Source organism: Labrus bergylta, chromosome 21 (assembly GCF_963930695.1).
Source record: "Labrus bergylta chromosome 21, fLabBer1.1, whole genome shotgun sequence".
Lineage (NCBI taxonomy): Eukaryota > Metazoa > Chordata > Actinopteri > Labriformes > Labridae > Labrus > Labrus bergylta.
In genome coordinates this window covers 23191589-23212924 of record NC_089215.1, presented here as the reverse complement: position 1 = coordinate 23212924, position 21336 = coordinate 23191589, and the positions used below count along the sequence as shown (strand labels likewise).

General features: G+C 43.3%; 1 protein-coding gene across 3 annotated transcripts in view; it reads left to right on the top strand.

Annotated features, from left to right (window-relative positions):
- ankfn1b (ankyrin repeat and fibronectin type III domain containing 1b) overlaps positions 1–17177 on the top strand; it is a 163840-nt gene extending 146663 nt beyond the window's left edge. For all 3 annotated transcript variants that reach the window (XM_029277984.2, XM_065949791.1, XM_065949792.1), the window contains 12 exons: positions 6040–6147; positions 8424–8523; positions 8936–9068; positions 9214–9333; positions 9476–9691; positions 10529–10695; positions 10789–10939; positions 11909–12077; positions 12184–12350; positions 12448–12655; positions 12776–13494; positions 13832–17177. In XM_029277984.2, the coding sequence (XP_029133817.1) occupies positions 6040–6147; positions 8424–8523; positions 8936–9068; positions 9214–9333; positions 9476–9691; positions 10529–10695; positions 10789–10939; positions 11909–12077; positions 12184–12350; positions 12448–12655; positions 12776–13494; positions 13832–14140 (2567 nt within the window). In that variant the 3' untranslated portion in view covers positions 14141–17177. The remainder of the gene's footprint in view (positions 1–6039; positions 6148–8423; positions 8524–8935; positions 9069–9213; positions 9334–9475; positions 9692–10528; positions 10696–10788; positions 10940–11908; positions 12078–12183; positions 12351–12447; positions 12656–12775; positions 13495–13831) is intronic.
- Positions 17178–21336: the final 4159 nt, after the last annotated feature.

Genomic DNA, 21336 nt, shown 5'->3' with positions numbered 1-21336 from the left:
ATGGTAAATGGACTTATATATTATTATTATTATATATTTTACACTTTACACTTTATTCATACACTATGTATTATCATCCATCAGGAGTAACTCTACCCATTCATACACACTGAAGCAGCAGGAGCATTTCAGGGTTAAATGTCTTACCCAAGGACACACTGACATGTTGCTCAGCTGGGGATCGAACCGTCGACCGTCCGGTTGAGAGGCGACGACTCTACCAACTGAGCCACAGCCGCCCATAGGGTGGGGGGAGGCAAGCCGTCCATCAACAGTCCGGTGGGGAGGGGGTTGTTCTGGGAAGCCGTCCATCAACAATCAGGTGGGGAGGGGGGAGGGGGGGTTGTTCTGGCAGGCCGTCAACCAACGATCTCGAGGAGCCTAAGAGAGCTCAAGAGCTCCCAGGAAAGTAGGTGGTTAGTGACTGAGATTTACAGATAGATACATGCAGTAATATGATGTACTGTATATGCACAGAGAGAGAGAGAGAGTGAGAGAGAGAGGGGAACTCAAGGTGCCAGTTCCCCCGGTAGTCTAAGCCTATAGCAGCATAACTAAGAGCTGGTCTACACCAGCACCAGCCCTAACTATAAGATTTATCAAAAAGGAAAGTTTCAACTCTTAAAAATACAGACTGTGTCTGCCTCCCGGACCCCTGCTGGAAGACGATTCCAGAGGAGAGGAGCCCGATAACTGAAGGCTTTACTTCCCATAGTACACTTAGAGACTGTTGGTACCACTAGTAGGTCTGCATTCTGGTACCGTAATGTTCTTGAAGGGCAGTACGGCACTAGTAGCTCTTTAAGATAAGATGGTGCCTGGCCATTTAGAGCTTTGTAAGTGAGAAGAAGGATCTTGAATTCTATTCTAGATTGTATGGGGAGCCAGTGCAGAGAAGTCAACACAGGAGTAATGTGGTCCCTTGTCCTAGTTCTAGTCAGTACACGAGCTGCAGCGTTCTGGACTAGTTGAAGAGTCTTTAGAGACTTACCAGAGCACCCTGACAAAAGAGAGTTACAATAATCCAGTCTGGAGGTAACAAATGCATGAACTAGTTTTTCTGCATCATTTTGCGACAGGATATTCCTGATCTTGGATATATTACGAAGGTGAAAATAGGCTGCTCTTGAAATTTGCCTGATGCGAGAGCTAAAGGACATATCTTGATCAAATAGAACTCCTAGATTCCTAACAGTGGTGCTAGATGCTAGGCTGATGTCATTAAAGACAGTCACATCACTAGAAAAAGTCTCTCTGAGGTTCTTAGGGCCTAGCACAATAACTTCAGTCTTGTCTGAGTTAAGTAGCAAAACATTTCTGGTCATCCAGGTCCTAACGTCCTTAAGGCACGTTTTGTATCTTACATAACTGACTGGTGCCATCGGGCTTCATTGATACATAAAGCTGAGTTACATCTGCGTAACAATGTAACTGTATGGAGTGTTTCCTCATAATATTTCCCAGAGGAAGCATATATAATGTAAAGAGAATTGGTCCAAGCACTGATCCTTGTGGCACTCCATGGCTAACTTTGGTGTGCATAGAGGACTTAACATTAACTCTAGAGCCATCCTCAAGTGGCCACTAGGGGAACTGCATTGGCTTTATTCCTGAGCACTGGAGGTTTCTCTCAGAACTTTATGTATGCGCCTACAAAAAACCAACAGCTTGAACAAAAACATCTTTGAAAGAGTCTGCTGGCCCCACTTAAGTAACACGACTGCAGAAAGTTGTATAAGTGTGACTCCTGCATGAATGATAAAATCTCTCATATCTTTCCCACACATAAAGGGACTCATCATTCCACATCCATGCAATTGATTTGGTTATCCCAACGTCAGTCTGACGTTGCTTTGACATCATTGGGTTTGGGTGACAGCTGGAGCAGCAGGCTGGGTGGGTTTTGGGACCCCCTCTGCAGACGTCAGTGTGTGTAACCATAGCCTCAGGATGGAGTTTGGGGCTGGCTGGCAGAAGAAGGTGCTTGGGTTCAGCCAAGAAGTTAACCGTGAAGTCATGTGCAACAACAGCTGAGGTGTTGAGTCACCGCAGCGGCACTGACCCTCTTTCTCCCTTTCATCTATCCATCAGTCTATCCATCTATCCATCCCCTAACCATTGTGGTGCCCTAGGCAAGATTTCAGTGGTTGCCCCTCATATTGCAGACAGTTTGACCACCAAAGACAATATTCATCCACTTAAAGAAAATTAACATACAGCTTTATATTTGCCATAATTTCTTTATTTAAAAATACTTAAAGACAAACATGAATAAAATGGTAATAACTCTAATATTTTTCATAAATACATAGAAAATAATATAACTAGTATAACAGAACAAACAATACCAAACAGTTTAGGGAGCAGAATTGGTCACAGACGGCCAGGGGACAGCAGGGGATGGATTTAAATGTTTCTGATTGCATCTGGAGAGAGAAGATAAGCATTTGTTAAATAATCTGCATTTTATAATATAGTGTGAACACAAAATATTATTTTCTGTTCAGAGCAGTACAGAAACCTCAGCATAGTTTTTCAGGTGAGCCCAAACGTTTTCCTAACATCCAGACCTAAAGCATGCACACATATCTATTCAGAGAGGAACTCTATCACAAAATGCATTCATGCTCTTAGACAAAAGGCAAGAGTTTAAAACTGTTAATGACAATAGGAGATGGAAAATAAACATTTTAATCGACTAGGGTGATAGATAACTAAATACAGAGATGTCAATAAATATATAAGTAGGTTTTGTGTCCCAAACAACATAGCCTACTTCACAAAAGAAGAAGTGTATTTTCTTACACTGGTTATTTTCTTAACATGAATAATCTTTACCTAATAAAAGTACAGTGGAAATAACTGATGTTAACTAGAGCTAGGAAACACTGACGTTATACTATCATCTATAACAAGCTAGCTTAACTTCAACAGATAAATAACTGTGTCTTTTTCATATTATTCCTCCTCTTCCCGAGGGCTTTGTTGTTGTTTTTTACATTATGGTCATTTATAAACGTGATATTAATCCGTACGGTCAGTGTCACTCACTTCTAATAAGTCACCTGCCCTCCTTCCCTTGAAACGCTTTTTTCCTTCTATTTCTTCTTCTTCACTCATTTGGGGCGCCAGCGGCGCCCCCTATGGAGGCCTGCGCCTCTAGCATTTGCCTATGCCACGGGCCGGCTCTGCATCCATCCATCTATCCATCCATCCATCCATCCATCTATTTATCTATCTATCTTAAAAAGGACACACAAAAAGTTTTTAAATGTTTGATTTTGTTTGTTATAGAAGTAATTTGTAGTACAAGATTACATTGTTTTCTTAGTGAGTGAATAAATGTATGTATCATGAATAATGAATGTATTTGTTCAGCGTATTGATTTATGATCTTAATGAGCATGGTTTGTTTGAGCCTGTTTAGTCTGCACGATTGGTACACAGCTACAGTACGAGGCTGAACATAGTTACTGTGTGCATGTTGGCACACGCAGGGCACATCTGGGGAACACATGAACATGTTTGTGCTCTTACACACTGTGTGTGTGTGTGTGTGTGTGTGTGTGTGTGTGTGTGTGTGTCTTCAGTTTAGGAGACTGGGCTTCCCCTCTCTTTTTTTTTCTTCTACTGTCCACCTACCTCCCGCCCTCTCTCACTCCAAGCTAATTTCGATGTTGCGTGTTTGTGTTTTCCATTTGGGCCTACCACTGGAAATATTTGCATGTCTGTGCTGTAGCACGCGGCGCGGCCCCAACAGTGGGGGCCTTATACCGCGCCGTGGACGCCCATTAAAGGGCCCGCTTGTCCTGTCGGGACAGGCACCTTTCCGGGAATAGAGCTCACCGTGTTTCAGCCCCATGCACCCGCCGGGGGGCTCCAGGGGAGGGAGTTGGGGGTGATGGGGGGGGGGGGTTATCGCTGACACATCCTCCAGTGCAAAGATGTTGGCTTAATAAAATCCCAGGCTGAAGGTACTGAAGGATCGTTTTCTGAGAAGCTGGTCATCGAAGTGGAAGGGTGGAAGTAGTGTTTCATGAATAAATGTTTCTGTGTGATAGAGGAGGGACACAGGGATCAAATAAACATACAGACAATCAGAGATCAGGTTTATTACAGTCACATGTACTTGTCATGTACTTTTTGAGGCTTAGTACAGAGTACAGGTTTTTATGTCTTTTTACATGCATGAGTGTGTTCAGTGTATGTTTACATATTTGCTGGGACAGCTATTAGCAATGCTGTTCAGTAGGTCTGTCTGTTAGCCAACCACAGCTTTCTCACACTGGGGAGGGCCTTCTTTTCAATAGTACACAAACTAGAGCTGCTTGGGAAACAGGCCGTCTCACAAACCAACTATCACACTCAGGAAAAGAGCCAGACCAGAGCCAGACATTTGGTGTCTCATGCAGAATTTAAAGAACCCACCTTCATTCCCCGAACCTACCACTCCTACAGTATACTCCTAATGATGTGTTTGGTCATTCACATCTGATGCTTGAGCCTGTAGAGGTTTTCATCTCTTTCACTTATCATTGTTGTGTATTATGTGAAAGATGTGCAGTATGATCAATATACTATATGTGTTGTTTGTGTTATATAAAAGTATGCACTTCTCTGTTTAGAGGTTCAGTGATGATTGTTGTTTTATTATAAACTATTCTGCTGTGGACGTAGGGGCAGTAAGGGTTTGCAGCGTTTGCGTTTAATAAACACAATAAAGTGTATGGTATTATTTTGTTTGGTTTGTTTCATTTTGTTTTGCAGTGTGGAAACATGTAGTGTTTTGTATGGTATAGTTTTGTTTTGCAAACTTTGGTATCATATCTTCTCATATTATTTTGTATCTTATCTTATCTTACTTCTTGGTGTCGTCTCGTATCTTACAATTGTGAAAGTGTCTCATCAGGCAAATGCCACCAAGATGGTACTTAGTTACTACAATTCAAAGAACATGTACAGTATAAACCTATATTCTGAAAGTGTCTGGGAGCCTGCTGCTCAGTCAAGTGATTCAGAAGCAAGTTTCAAATGTAAAAGTTTTCCAAAATAGTCCAAAAGTTCATTTTATTTTCCTCTAAACGAAGGCTTTGCTCCGTAGTCCTTTGATCCAGGTTCACAGATTGAAAAATAAACCAATTAATGTTGATGTATTCAAATGTTCCACTGTGAGCACAATCTGGATTTTTCTCCAGCAGCCAACAACCTGAATAAAACGTCAAAGGATCAAACACAAGGAAACTAGTCTGAAGTCAATATCAGCTGATGTTTCTTTATTAGTAGATAAAGAAGTCAGAACAGACTGTTGGACTACATCTGATCTGGCATGTGATAGTTTCCCTCGGCTCCACAGGGAAAATATGATGAAGAACATCTCTCTTTTTTTTTTTTTTAGTTATGTTAAAACTGCCATTTGGGAATATTAGAAGCCGAAGAACAATTAAATCCCAGAAGCCCTGGCACTCATCGAATGATGAAATATCTTAGATTAATGTCTAGAAACAGGTATTTGCATGCAACTAACAATCCACTATGGTGTTTTCACACATACACAAAAATCAAGAGGAAAGATGTGTTGAAAAAAACATAAACGTGGGAGTGGTGGAGTCCATCACTGTGATGACCGTTTTTATATCAATGATATGTGAAGTTCAACACTTTCAGAAGACTATACTGGCAAACAGAAAACTAAATGAAGTGGTTTCCTTACGTGCACAGAGATTGCACATGTGGCATGCTTACAGCTCAGTCTACGGCTGTGCTCAGGTCATCACCCCCTCCCACTCACTGGTGGGGAATTTTACCAAATATTTCCTGCTGCGTTCTCACATCTGACTTCACATGAAAAATTGACTTAGGGGGCTGGCATGAAAAATTCTGGTTAATGTCTGAGTGAAAGATGTAGCTGTTTGCGTTCACACATGCAACTCACCACAAGTTTTCAGGGTGAGCACCAACACTGTAAACAATGTCTTCCTTTAGGACCTTTGTTTCAGATATATGGTCCGTTGTGTAATATTGTCTTTCTTCTGTCTGCAGGTTGGAGGGATATTGATGGCCGTGCTCCACGTCAGAGAGGCCAGAAGGAGGCGTTAGACCAGCTACTGGGACAGATCAAAGAAGCTCACCGCCACTGTGTCTGCCATGGTACCAAAAATTTGTTCATGGATTCAGTTTGCATGTTTATGGCTGAATTTAAGACTAAAGGGTGATTTCAAAGGTTTAAAGGTTAGAATAGTTGACCCTGGATGAAACCCACACCTGGAAAACTGGAAGTGATAGCAGCTAGATGTACCCAACATGAGAACATGTTATATCATACAAGAGGTTTAAATCTGTTATTTGGTTGAACTTTGGAATTACATGCTGTAAATTCTTGGAGAAAATAAAAGCTGAAAACTATGTGATAATAAACAAGCTGAACGCTGACTTATAGTTAAAGAGCAGATATCAGCTGCAGTAAAGAGCCTTGCACCCTGAGCTGTGTCATAACTCCTGACATTACCCGGAGCCTCTGTCCTTTCACTACGCCCGTCACATTTTAAACAAACACATCAGATTCTTTAGCCACCGTGCAGCAGTTCAAGTTTCAGAAACATTCTCGGTGTAAACAAACACACGAACATGAGCGACGGGCGCTTTGACTCGCAGGTGTAAAAGGTCTCACCAATTGCTGTTTTTCATCTCACCTTGACAGACACATTACAATCTCAAGCACGACAAGTACTTTGGGGGCCGTACACCCAAAGACAGCATAATACCCCCCCCCCACCTCTGTGTGCGTCTTTCCATGACTCAGCCCTTCCTCTGCTGAATACCTCTCTCTCTCTCTGTGACAAAATGCAGATCAACATCTCTCACACTCGGCCTGTTTATACCCCCAAACACTGCGGGCTGTAAGCTGCTCCTGTAAGTGTCAGAAGCTGTCCACACTGACTCTTTTACATGACGGCAAACTGCATTCAGCATGGAGCAGGTTGTCTCTCTGTTTCTCACCCAAACACACTTGGCCCACTTACTATCAACTGTGGCCAGGCCGTATTTGCAATCGGGCGAGACGCAATATAATAGTCAGTATTGAGTGGCTCTAGGTGCTTCAGACGGCGACTGATTGAGCTGGAGAGTTCAGGCACAGTAGCCGAGGTGGCGTGTCCCCGGGTCATGTTTGTTATTCCTGTAAGAGACAGGTCCCGGGCTGGAGTCGGGAGAGGGCATAAATTAACACTGACTACTGCTGCCTCACCCCCTGACACCCCCCCACAGCCCGCCAGTCTTCTTGTCTACTGTCCTTACATATACACACATAAAGAGAGACAGACACAAATATTCAAGTACAAGTTGAATCTCTCCATGTCCATGTATGCAGCCAGCGCCACATTCTCCTTCTTATCCAAACACTATTAATTAAACTGTGAAAGAGGCCTTGACTAACACGGGCACCCTCGCAGGCGGCCCTACTTGTCTGTCTTACTCAGTGTCAAACAGGGACTGAGGCCAGGACGACTGGAGCTGAACAGACTCGTGAGTACAGAGGAAATTTAGGGAGGTGAGAGGGGTCGAGGGGCGCTGTTTTTTCACATTACTCCACCTCGACTCGTCCACCTGAAGAGAAAATTAGTTCTTTTCTGGCTCTGAATGGGGGGATTTATTGACTTTAAGTGGCCTGGGGGCTGACGTACGATCACCTGGGAGGGGAGGAGGGGGAATCTGTGGGGGGGGGAGTTGGGACTTCAGGGTTTCTAATTGGGTGTTGGGAGGCGCGTTATCTCACCAACAGGCACCCACACATACACACACACACACCTCCCTCTCTCTCGCCTCCAACCTCCTCCGGGCCCACTAAAAATAAACACGTCCCCACAGACTTAACTGACCTCCCTGTCAGTGAGTGGCAAAGGGTTAACACACACACACACACACACACACACACACACACACACACACACGCACACATTACTACAGCTCCTTGGCTCCACTCACATGGCTGTAGCTCAAGACATGCCATGCTCCAGCAGTTCTAGTATATGCAGGTAAACACACACACACATACATGTACACACAGTTAGTGTCCCTGTGGGATATAAGGGCTAGTGGTTCCCTGAAGGCCCATAGTCTGCTGCTGGAAGCCAGCATGACTGTCAAATGGTGCCACGCCACTGGAACGCATGAAATGTCCAAAAACATTCCAGTCAGCCCATGTTGTTGAACATGTCAGGTTGGTTGTCAATTAAGTAAGAGCCTGTCATTGAAGGAGATGTTTCTCAGGTTGTCAGGACCGAGGGTTTCATTGGTGTTAGCCAGGCTGTCACACAACCAATCACAGTGGTTTCTCAAAGGGCCATGAGCTTCAGTATATCAGTGTAACGTGATCTATTCAGAAGCTGTAAAATTAACAAATCACCATCTCTTTCTTGTCCACACAGAACAGTGCAAAGCTCCAACACAAGGGAGGAAGCATTCGGTATCCAAAAGCCTGCGCCACCTCTTTCAACCCAACAGCAAATTTGTGAAAAGCTTGAAAAGGTCTTTTTTTTTGTCAGGTCTACCTTTTAAAAATGTTGTAGAAAGACTTGTGACTGGACTGTATGGAAACTTAAAATGTGTAAAATCTTTCCATTTTGAAATGTCACTGTAGTTATTAATGGTCTCACACATGCTCGTGCCATGTCTTTGTGAAGGTTTGCATTTCAGCAACAAGAGTTTGTGTCTTCTGTATTCTTTATTTTATATCCTCAATTCACTTTTTACTTTGAGAATGAACAGAATATATGCTTGAAACCAGTGTCATAATGGGAATCTGTTATTCAGTGAATCTTTCTTTATTCATCAAACTCTTGATGAATAAACTCTCAAGGTCTTGCAATCAGAAAAGGCAAAAAAGCCAATAAGGAGTTTGTTTACTGTAACAGATGTTCTAATCTTTGTTACCTTACAGAGGACTCTATCTGACCACCATATTTTACCGAGATGACAACGTGTTGGTGACTCCAGAGGACCAGATCCCTATTGTGGAGGTCGAAGACTCCTACCCAAGCTCCCTCATGCAGGACTTCCTCTGGTTTACTAAGGTAACAATCATCCACATTAGAATAATGACAATAAGTGCAAAGTTAAAAATGTATCATTCATGAATTATTTCTTTATTATATTCTGAATTATTTTAACATGGATACATTAGTGAATCACAACGCTCTATTCTTCTCCATGTGCCAGGTATCGTATCTATGGGAGGAGATTCCCTGGCTGCAGCAGTGTCTCAGTCCCTCCCAGTCGTCCTGCTCCTGTACACTGCAGACTCGCCTGAAGATGCTGCAGGCTGTCTCCCAGCTACAGGTAGTACACTCCTCAGTAGATTCAAACTAAACTGTAACTGATGATGATGAAGTCGTGGTGGTTTTGATAACCATAACTTACCAAACAACAGAAATCAAATGACTGAACAACAGGACAATAATGATCTGATATCTCTTCTCAGGGCATGCTGGGGGCGCAGGACCTCGGTCAGGTGTATTTTGAGCCAATCAAAGACAAACATGGAAACGCTCTGCTGGTGCTCCTAAAAGATATGAACACCTGTCCCAACTTGGATGGGGTTCGCTGGACGCAGCTCTGCAAACTCCAGCTCCAGCGCAAGTCCGTCTCGTCTCCTGAAGAGCCCACAGCCTTAGACATGCTCCTCATCACGCTCCATGTGAGTCCTACAGGAAATCACAGGCGGTGATTGGAAGTTACTTAAATGATGAAAAATATGTTTGCTTTTGTTTCAGAGGAGGGCTCCTTCACAAAATGGATCCCTGGAAAACATGTATTTATTGGTGTGATCCTCCTTCACAGGACATCAGTAAACACGAGGCTGAAACAATAGGATTGTAAATTGAAATGTGTTTCCAATTATGAGTGCAGCTCGTGCAGACACTCTTTATTTAGACCGACATTAATCATCATGACTCTCCTCTTCCATCCGTCCGTACTTTGTTCACATATTGGAACCTTGCCAGCCCAGCATGAATGTTATTGAAGCGTTTCTCATTCAGACTGTTATATTAAAGTTTCAGCATTGTGGGCGTGATGACGGTTATCTTGCTAATTGTTGTTGTGTGTTTTGTAACTAATGCTCTGTGGCTGTTTGGTTCAGAGCGACCACAATCTGGAGCTGAACCACAAGTTGATTTTGTCTATATAACCCGGTAAACTTGATCCCATTGTTGCACTGCGGTTCTGTCTCCAGTGTAACTTGGCCTGGCTGTGTGGTTCCAAAACAATGGTGGAGACTCCCTTTGGCAAAACCAGTTTTGAACAAATTGTATGATGAAATACATCAAAATGTGCTTGTGGGCCTGTTTCCAGACCTGACGACCACTTGAAACATGTTGGAACAAATTCAGTTTGAAGTCTTTCAGAAAAAAAACAGTACATGGAAAAAACATTTAATAATACGAGGATGCTTACAAATAAGGACTTCGAATCAGTCTGACCACATAATAAAGCACTGTAGCCTCTTGATTTAACTCTTTCTACCTGTTTCCAGGAGAAGCTGGCATATCACAGACGGGGCAGGAAGATGTTGTCTCCAGGTTTGTACTTGGGCTACCTGAAGCTTTGTACATCAGTAGAGCAGATTAGAGTGCTGGTGCCGCAGAAACTCCCCAACGTCCTCTGTCACACCAAGATTCGAGACAACTGCACTGTGTCCAGGTGAGAGAAACACATCATCCTCTCAGACATCTGTAACCACAAAGACAGCTGTTAGGTGGATCTGTAGCATGTTCTACTTTTTGGTTGTGGTAGAGAGGAGTGGCAGTGGCTGCAGGCTCTCAGCTCTCTCGAGGAGACGTTGGAAATGGACTGTGAAGAACAGAGTGCTCCACATCGCCTCCTTCAGGACCTGCGCAGTGCCATCAAGGACCTGATGGCACACATCAACATCCCAGGCAATCAGGTCAGAGTTAGGCCAAGAGCAGTCTGAAACTCTTCTGAATGGCGTCCATAAGCAGGAAGTTCTGAAGGGAGATTTTCTAACTTTTACTGTTTTGTGTTGTATGGATGATTTTGACTGATGACATGGAACCAGTAGAAAGTTCTCGAGAGATACGGAGCCAAATTCTTGAGGCAGGCAGTAGCAAGAGCTCAAAGAAATGAAAATGGTTTCCAATGGACAGTCAGCCAGTTCTGGTTAGACCACTAATTCGACATGATTTTTGTAAAAGGACATGGTTTGAATTCCTGCACAATGGCAACCATTGTATGTTTGGCTATAAACCTTTACCACCCAGTGTTTGGACTTGTTCTATACAGAGCTCCACAGACTTCTCCAAAGTGCAATGAAGAGTTCTATTAATATAAACATGAATATACAAATTAATATATGTAGTAGACTGGACAGTCATTAGGATATCATCCAAAACCTTAAATATGTTGTTTCAAGATTGGATCCACTTTTGAAACATTGTTGAATCTCAAGACTTAAAAGATACTTTTACTCTGCAAAATAGGCAAATAGAGTACGAAGGATCTGCAATAACCCCTAATCACAGTAAACCAAGCATTTGTCTTATACATAACTTCTTTTTCCGTTGTTGAAGTTGTAGTCTCTGGTTTCACTTCCAAGATACTAATAGGAGTGAAAAGGGACTCCATGGTGGCCCTGCTGTCTATGGTCCAGTCTGTAACTGTGACTGTTTGTGGTCTGAGTGCAACCACAGACGTGTAATTCTATCAATCAGATAAAAGTGACCATCGTGGTAATTCTGAAAAAACAACAACAACAATGCATGTTTATCAAAATAAAAGAGAAAGATGTTAGGGGTCTTGATGCCCTCCTTCTGTCAATGTGGGGAGGTAAATGTTTTTTAAATGGAAGTTTCTCTCAATCCAAAGGCCAACTGAGTTCACATTTCTGTGTGTCCAGGCCCATAGCTTTCGGATCTACAGCCAGGAAGTGGTGGAGTTTGGAGAGAACGTGTCCTTCCTGCTTCTTCTGCCACCTTCAGATGAAGTGTGCACAGCTCCTGGTCAGAACAACCCGTACTCCCCTCGCTCTGGCTTCCTCACTCTGCCCCTGCAGATCTTTGAACTGGGTCAGTTTAGCACATTTTTGCCACATATAAGTCGACATGTTTCTCAATATACTGGAACAGTGGTTCACATTTTTTCCGCTCTCTCTGGATTCTCTTTCTCCCACAGTCCACTTTAATGCCTATTGCCCCAGTTTCATTGGCCAGTACTGCAGAGTGTCGGCTCTGCTGGAGCTGGAGTCCCTCATGTCCCAGCAGGCTTTGAGGGAGGCGTTCTCTGAGGCCGAGCTTAATGCTGCGAAGAAGAAACACCAGCAGGTCCAGGAGCACATTCAGGTAAGACCACAGCTACATCTTTTCACAACCAGTGCTGACACAACATGAAAGTAAAACTAGTAACCCTAACCCTGTGATCTAAATAACTGTCAAACAGCAAATGGAGGAGGTGTGGCGTGACGCAAGATGGATCATGGATGCCTTGCAATATGCTCGCTACAAACAGCCAACAGGAGGAATATCCATAAACTGGATTATTGACTTCTCCAAGGAAGTGCTCCCTGAAAAGCCTCCCTCCACCTCCTCTCAGCCAGACTTCATGCCCTCCCCGATGCCTTCACCCGAAGCCTGCCACAAGCACTCAGGTCAGAATCAGAAACATGTCTGATGAAGGGGTTTCATACGTTTGAACACAGGATTTGATTTGTGCATTACATTACAATTTAATATTCTTTTAACTATTGACATGTTATTTTATTTTGTAGATTTTGCAGGACTGTCCGATGAAGAGGGTTCCTCAGAGGTCTTCCTCACCACCGACAGTGACTATGACTCGAGCCGTGCCCAGAGTCCTCGTGAGCTGGATTTGTTGCCCCCCTCCCCCCTCTCGTCTTCTGCGCCGTTAGACCCCCGCTGTTTCCTGCATAGTGACGGGAGCGGCTCAGCAGGAGTGCTGTGTCTCGGTGGGAGTGGACGTGGAGGGGGAGCTCTGAGGGATTCCACACCAGATGTACTACAAGCCTCAGAGCCACAGCACAGGGGGGACAGTGAGCGCTGTGGCGTAGGAGGAGGAGGAGTCCGAAGGGGGGCTCCGGAGCTGTTTGACAGTGACTTCATCCTGCCCAGCAGACAGATCGAGCTGCTGCACATCACAGAGAAGAGACAGGCCTTCTGTGTGAGAACCAGCAGCCTGGAGTTCCCCTCCTCCACCTCGGCCCATCACCAGCCTTACTGCCACCACACCACCTTCCCCTCGCCCTCCACCTCACCATGGAGAAGGTGTCACAGGCCGTCCTCTGTGGACCGTTGTTGTTCAGCAGAACGATGCTTACCACCGCTTCCCCCAGCACGTACGTTATCAGAGGACAGTGGCACTCAAAGACTCTCCTCGCCGTCTCCTGCTGCCCACAGGAAAGGCTGTCATGCCACACTCAGAGTGTACCCACAGTACCGTACAGGCCTGCCAAAAGAGACCAGCGTGAAGGTAAAGGTTTGACGAGGTGAAATAATGTTTCTTTAAAGCTCCTGTGAAAAGGTTTGAGCTGGTTATAGTACATGTCTTTTTATGATCTTCAAAAGCAAAGCAGATCTTCAGGAACAGGATTATTATGATACTGTCATTACATTAGAGCTGCTGCTGCAGGGTAGGTGCCTGACAAAGGGACAAACAGCAAAGATTATTGATGAGTGATATCTTTAACATTTGAATGAAAAGCAGCATGAGATTTGTTGTTAAAAAAACACTACTTACACATGTAATAAAAAAATCAGATTGTAGCAAGTTGTTAATATTCTGACTGACATCACCTCCTGTGTTTCAGCTCTGTGTCACTCCGGGAACATCAGCACAGGAGATGGTCCAGCTGGTGGTGCAGGAGATGAATGTGGTATGTCGGCGCATGCTCAGTAGCAGTGGAGGAGGAGGAGATCAGGAACAGTGCGTGTACTACAGTCCTGAACAGTTGAAGCACTTTGGCCTTGTGCTGGTTTTGGACAATAGAGAAAAATGGCTGCAGGATGATTTCTGTCCCCTGGAGCTCCAAAGCCCCTGGCTGAGGGGAAAACTGTGCGTCCGAATAAAAGAGTATTCACCTCTAGCGCTCAAACACACCCGGGCCACGACGGTGTGATTCTTCCAGGAGAGAGAATCAGATTCAAGAGTTCATGAAGGAACTGCTGGAACTATTGTACAAAAAGGCTCCCAAACTTGAAACTACCCACCTACGCTCACACTGTGGTGTTCCACAAAGGCATCTTCAACATATTTCTGCTGTGTTCATGTTATCTGAAAGACTCCTGTTTCTATCAAGTTTTTTTTTTTTTTATGATCATCAGAGACCCTAGTATGGACACCAAATGAATTATAACAAAATGGATCAAAGATAAAGGAACTCTACAGTCTGAAGAGTGATCTGATGCTGAGCGTCACTGGGGCGTCACTTTGATTGACAAGTTGCCAAAACATCATGAGCAGCATCTCTGGCTTCTCTGCAACACGTGGACACGGCTTTTCCTCTGAACTATCTCATTGTGTTGTTCCTGAAGAGCTGTTTGCTGCAGCCGTCGGCCCCTTGTTACCAGGATGTGTCAGAGGGCAAGAAGGAAGGGAAAAGTGCCAAATGGGGGCTGAGTGACTCCACTTTGGGACGCACTCGGCCAATGATTTGGCCCTTCACTCAACTGCTCTTGGCTACTGTACTGTCTGGTAGAAACGGCCAAAAAAAGGGAGAAAGAGATTAAGGGGAGAGTGAGGAAATAGAGGAGGGTGGAGGTTGCATCTTTTGAACCTGGCACTGGCTCCCTGGTGCTCTTTCCCTACCTTTTGCAACAACAAATCTGATGTATATTAGACTCAGTCAAAGTGTAGCTAAAGAAATAGGATCAACCACCTCAATAAAACCAACCTCAAAACCAGCTGATTTGGATATTTGCAACCGAGAAAAAAAACAAGCAATACTTGACTCTTTGTGTTTTTCTAATCGAGAAAAGCATGTAATCCTTCCACAAATGTGCTGAGTACATCTGAAGTACTGTAGTCATGCCGTGCTACAATTTAACCAGTCCAGTGTTTTTGTTGTGTTTGCTTCAGTGGTTTTGCCAGATGCATCAGAAATCGGTGCCCGTCAGTCTAGAGCAGGGTCTCCCAAAGGGTTTCTGGTGTGAAAGGGATGACTCAAGTTGTGAAGAGGCCTGGTGTTTGTTAGCAAAGAAAAATACCATATAGTCCCCTGAACTGCCTCAGAACTGAACTGTTCCATATAAAAAGGCTTAACTCGGAAATGCAGGAAGCAGAAAAGCTTGTTTTAGTCACCTTACTAACCTGTAGAAGAAGTCAGACTGAAAACAAAACTGGCACACTTGTCTTGCTTTTTGTGACCTTTGCCTATAAGTTATATCTTTCAATTGAGAGTTCACTGATCTGTTTTTACCTCAATTACCAAAACACTGGGGTGTCATCTTTTTAGGATGAAACACAATACTTTAACTACACATTAGATAAAGCCTCTTAACAGTCTAAACCTGGGCTGCTTGACTTAAGCTTTTAGTTTTCATTAATACTAATAGACCCTCTAAAAGTTGTAGCATTAATTAAATTCACTTCTTCCATTTTTTTTTAAATTCAGTTTAGGTTTCAGGACTGAAATAGACTGTTAAAAATAACATAGTTACTATTATGTTTCATCACAGAGAAAGCTCATTTCAAAATGAGGATGAACCGCGTGTCGGCTTTTAACTCGGGTCACGCAGTTAGCCTGCTTTCTGCTGGACAGGAAGGTGCCAAACACCGGTGGTTAGCTTGTGCTAGCGTGTGGTAGCTTGCAGTGTAGGTACAAGCAGTAAATCTACACAGTAGATTTACACAGTAGATTTACTGCAGGGGGCATGCTGCTGGGGGCGCACACATTACATAAGCAGTCAGCTAACGACAATGCTAATGCTAAACAAAGGCAGTAATGATTGTGTACATGTTTGAAAAGGGAGTGAGCACACTGGATATTGTTTTATAAAATGATCCCTCCACCTCCTCAGAACTGAGGAGAGTTGACAGCTGATTCTTTACACTGATATTTTGGCTTTAGCATGGCTTGCAGCTGCTAACTAGCTAACTGACGAGCTAACAAGTGAAGAATGGTCTTGAGACAGGTAACATTTCAATTAACAAGTGCTTAAATTGTGTCTTTTTTTAACAGCTTAACTTGACCTTGAGTTTTGCTAGAGTCTTTCTTTGACAGCAGACATCACATGGATTGTCTTAAACTATTAGCAGTTAACTTAATCATCTCTTACTATCTAATATTTGGGGACCTGTAATTTTTCACCTTATACAGTCTATGAATCCTTAAAATATCACATTTACAACCAAACAGTCTGTGTTTTGTTTACATTGAACTCCTCACTCACGCAAACTGCGAGCTGATAGTGTTTTATTTAATTTATTATTTTATGGAACTGTTTTTTAAAACATGTTAAGTTCTCTTTCTGCTTCAAAAACATTCAGCAGGCTCAGCAGCATCACACCAATAAAATAACCTGCAGCATTTACAAATGTAGCACCAAAACGGTAAAATCCAGGAGAGAGCTGAAGTCAGTGGACCTGTCCTCAGTTTCTGTAGCATCCCAGGTTCACAGGATGACGTTCGACCTGTCTGTTGGGAGATGAATATGAAAAGTGTTTACAAATTGTTTTCACATTCAAGGATGTGTTTACTTGTAACTACTGTACAAAGATGTGTTAGGACAAACTGGTATTATAAGCTGTAGTTGGTTTTACTAATGGCTTGAACTTTTGTGTTAGCGCTTAGATGTCTTCTTTATTCACATTGTTATGAGCTGTTTTTACGAGGACCAACTGCAAAAACAAGACACTTAACCAGAAACCGACCATGTACATAGAGAAGAAAGACTACGGAATGAATGTATCTGCCCTAAATGTGAAAAAAAAGTGAATGTGGGGCTACAGAGGTCGCTGAAGTTAAAGGCAGAAGTCTGTTTTAAGATTATGCTGATGGCTAAGAGGGGGGTTTAAAATCCCTTCAGTAGAAAAATAAAGCACCATGTTTACAAGGAGCTGGTGGCAGATTTGTCAGATGAAGTCATGAAGGAGACATCACGTCACTTTTTTAAAATCTATTTTTATTGAACAATAAATGAATATTACAAAGTAAAGACTGTTTTTTTTTTTTTTTCCCTTTTATCAAATGTAGGAAGTTTCTACCCCTTGTGTGTCCCACCAGGCCGTTCTAAAGAGGTGATGTTGACCTCTTTACTCTCTCTGATGAGAGCTACACATATTGTACTTTAAACATTAAATACAATGGTTTAGTTAGAGAGCAGAAAACTCTTGAAGGATCTCTGGTACATCTTGGCACAACTCAGCAGCCATAAGGAGCATAACGAGCTTATATTTCAAGTGTGTGCAGATCTGAATTTCTTTGGGGCTCATTGTTTTGGAGTTTCATCCACACGTATGCTGCTCTCCCCTGTAGCTGTTCATTCATCTGATGTAAATGGGAGTGAATGACAAATAGAGGGCACTTGTTCCTACAGATGCTATATTGCAATGACCTCATTAATGTTTGACACCCAGTTGATGAAAAGTGAATGGTGAGCAGCTGCAGACAGAATCTCACTGTATAAGTGGTGAGCATGGCAATATGAAGCCTGCAGTGTGCAGAGATGAACAATGATGTTACTATTTAACATGCTGAAGGAGTGTTTTCATCCTCAATTCAAGAGTGATTTTTTTTTTTTAGCATTGAAGAAAGTACTCAAATTAACACTAGTTTCAGAGTGATGTGAATTAGCTTGATGTTCAGGATGCAGTACTGTAAAGACCAGATGTACATGTTTACATAAAAAGTAAAGAGTCAGGATTCACTCAGTTCTGTATCAATATGAATAAGGTTCCTACTACTCTATGATAAATAATAAATTGGCAGATATTCATTTTAAAGATGCTCTTCAACAGCAGGCTGTATAAAACAATGATTTAGTCTCAGTGACATTACCCATTGGCGTCTGTAGAGTTGTGAAGCCAAACGATGGCGGTCGCCATCTTGGAAATGCTGACTCCAGCTCACTTCAGGCTCCTCGAATAGCATGAAAAGAAGTGGAGTTCAGACAGGCTGAATAAATACGTTGGTTGCTTGAACATGCCCTTCTAGCTCGTCATCTAGCTAGCATATTCCAAACAATGGAAACAACATGGACAAAACCATGTGTAAGACCACTGGCCTCCTGGTCTATACATCCATGTGATTCATGCCACTTAACATGTATACTGTATCTGTTTAAATAGTTACTGTGAAATCTTCGAAGCACATAGATGTACACAAATATTTTCTTCACATATATTTAAAATAAGTCAGAGTATCGATTGCATTAAAGATGCTTAATGTTGCTTAGCACTGTAATTATACAGTGTGTCAAAATGTTCAGATGAATCATGATCCGCGGGTTGACTTCTGGCCAGCCAGCTTGCTTTCAGCAGACTCATATCACAGCGCTCCCTTGCTAGCGCCATGTGTGTTTTTTCAGCCCTTGAGCAAATAAAATGCTGCATGCTTCGCTGTCAACAGATCCTACAAACACTAATGCGCAGAAGGACACACAAACACACGTTTAAACACACATTGGTGCACATGAGCGGCATGCACTCTGGAATCTTGATATTTAGATGTGTAAATGCACATGTGTACCATTGGGAGGATTTACGCTTTTGCATTATATCAAGACAAATTCACACACACTTTCCCAAGCAGCTTATCACACACAAATCATAAGAGAATGCAGCCATGCCAACACACTTGGCCTTTAAGAGTAGCCCCTTGCAGTTTATTGACAGTAATTTAAGAATTGAACTGGAATTCTGACACCTCCTAATTTTAAACCATCTGACTCCAGGAGGACCCGAGCTAAATATAACCTGGAATATCTCTGAATGCCTATAAAGAAACCATCAAAAACACCCTGAAAAGTGACTATTCATGCTCATAAAAGATTCAAAGTGGAGCATGCTTAGCTTGGACGCACCTTATGACTCATCAGATGATCTGAACCTGAAACAGTGTATCAGCGTTAATCATCCAATCAGTAGTTTCGTCAGCATCTCCCCTGCAATAGAAGGATAGGATTCACAGGCTGTTAAGCTTCGGTACTTGGAAGAGTCCAAACTGCTGGTCGCACATGAGTTTATAATCTAGTTTATGTGTGCCAGATCATATCCACCTGCAAAACAAAATCCAACACTTCTCGTAGCCTTAATCTCCTTCATCTCAGATTCCCATACCCACACACTCTTCAACAGAACGCCTTACAAACACACATGTACACAACCTTTGAGCTCATTTTACACCCATACAGGCACATTTATCAAACATGCACTATTTTCTTGTTAAGATGTAAGTCAATGACACTCTGGAGGCCCCATCAGCTACAGTACACACAAAACACTTGCCCAATGGATTCAAATCTATTAGCAGTGGCAGAATGCTACAGTCAATAAAAATTCAGGGGCCATATTCATAAAGTCCTAAGTACTAACAGTTGCTCCTAGTGGCACAATTCTAAGAAAATTCTTAGAATCAGGAATTTCCCCTCAAAGTAAAGACTATATCCTTGTAAAGGTAAAAGTTATTCACAACGTGTCTTAGCCCTTAGAGAGCTCCTAAGGTGTCAAACTCTTAGGAGTAGTGAGGTGCCAGACATCTCAATCCATCTATGACCTTTTTTGGTGCAAAGTGAAACATGCATGTTGAGTTTCTCTACATGTGGTTACCTCCACAGGTGCATCCAATCACTAATTAGGGCCCTTTACCTGCTGACGTAACGATCAGCATGTGAAGAGGCTGCTGCACAAGGGGGTGTAACCAGACAAGCCCCCCAATCTGTGTCCAACACTGACAATCTCCTGCTGTGGAGACACGTTTGAAAGGGAATTCCAGAAAATGTCAAGAGCTGAATGTTCTGAACTTGTCAGAGTTGTGTGTGTGTGTGTGTGTGTGTGTGTGTGTGTGTGTGTGTGTGTGTGTGTGTGTGTGTGTGTGTGTGTGTGTGTGTGTGTGTGTGTGTGTGTGTGTGCGTGTGAAAGGGGCTCCTGTTTGTATAAAGCTTCTATCAAAATAATTCATAATGGGACAGTTACCATCAAACTGGGACACCATTATTACACCAGAAGTATTCTGGGGCTGTTGCTGACCTGCAATGTACTTTCTCTTCATTCATTCACCTACCATCCTCATCCCTTCCTATGACACCCTACGTATGCCTCTCCCATGCTTTCATCCAGTTCTACTGGTTTAGGTCAAATTTCAGCTCGAGTGGAATCACTCCTGAGACATAACCTCAGATCTGAGTCTTTGTCTGCCCGGACAAATCTCTTCCACCTTCACCTGTCTCCTCTGCATCCATCCTATCTCAACATCCTGAACCTCCATTAAACATTTGAATGACATGTTGTTGCATCACGGTCCCTGCTAGTGAAACGAGTTGCTTTTACAACTCTCTACAGAATCCACAGTGACATCCCGCTTTCCTCTTCTTTTATTACATTTCTGCACCGACTGATCACCTGTTTCCGTCCCTTACACCCCCCCCCCCCCCCACCCTGCATCCCACCAAACTGATATCAGCCTGGAACTTACTGGCAGATTAGCATCGGTGTATATATGAACACACATGCTGGCATATGTGCAATTCTGTATTTGTGTGTGTGTGTGTGTGTGTGTGTGTGTGTGTGTGTGTGTGTGTGTGTGTGTGTGTGTGTGTGTGTGTGCGTGCGTGCAGTGGGTGGGAAAAGTGAAGCCTGCCACTACTGCATCACTCATTTCTTTCACTCTCCCTCCCTCCCCAGGGCCCATAAACCTTTAAAGCACCTATAAAACACTTGGCGAGGCCTTTTTGAAGTTTTTATGAAGATCTGGCTTTATTGTTCCCCAGAGATGAGCCCCACTCCGCTGGCGCCTCGGAGCTTTCTGGAAGTGCCAGTGAATTCAGGAGGGGGGGGGGGGGGGGGGTAGCAGGAGAGGGAGTCCCAGGGAAAAGCAGGGCTGGGAATGGAGGTGGCCACTGTGGAGCCTCTGTCCATATGCATGTGGTACATGCGTGTGTGTGTGTGTGTGTGTGAGGGTGGCAGATGAGCTGCAGATGCAGTGTGAACAGCAGCAGTGATAACTTTATTGTTGAGTTTATGCCCTTAAAGTAGATTTTTAGATTTCTGAAAAGTGAAGAATGTTCTAATAAAAGCACATGTGTATGTTTGAAGCATGTGTTGCTGCGTGTGTGTGAGTCTGCGTGTGTGTGCGCTCGCAGACGATTGGGCCAGCAG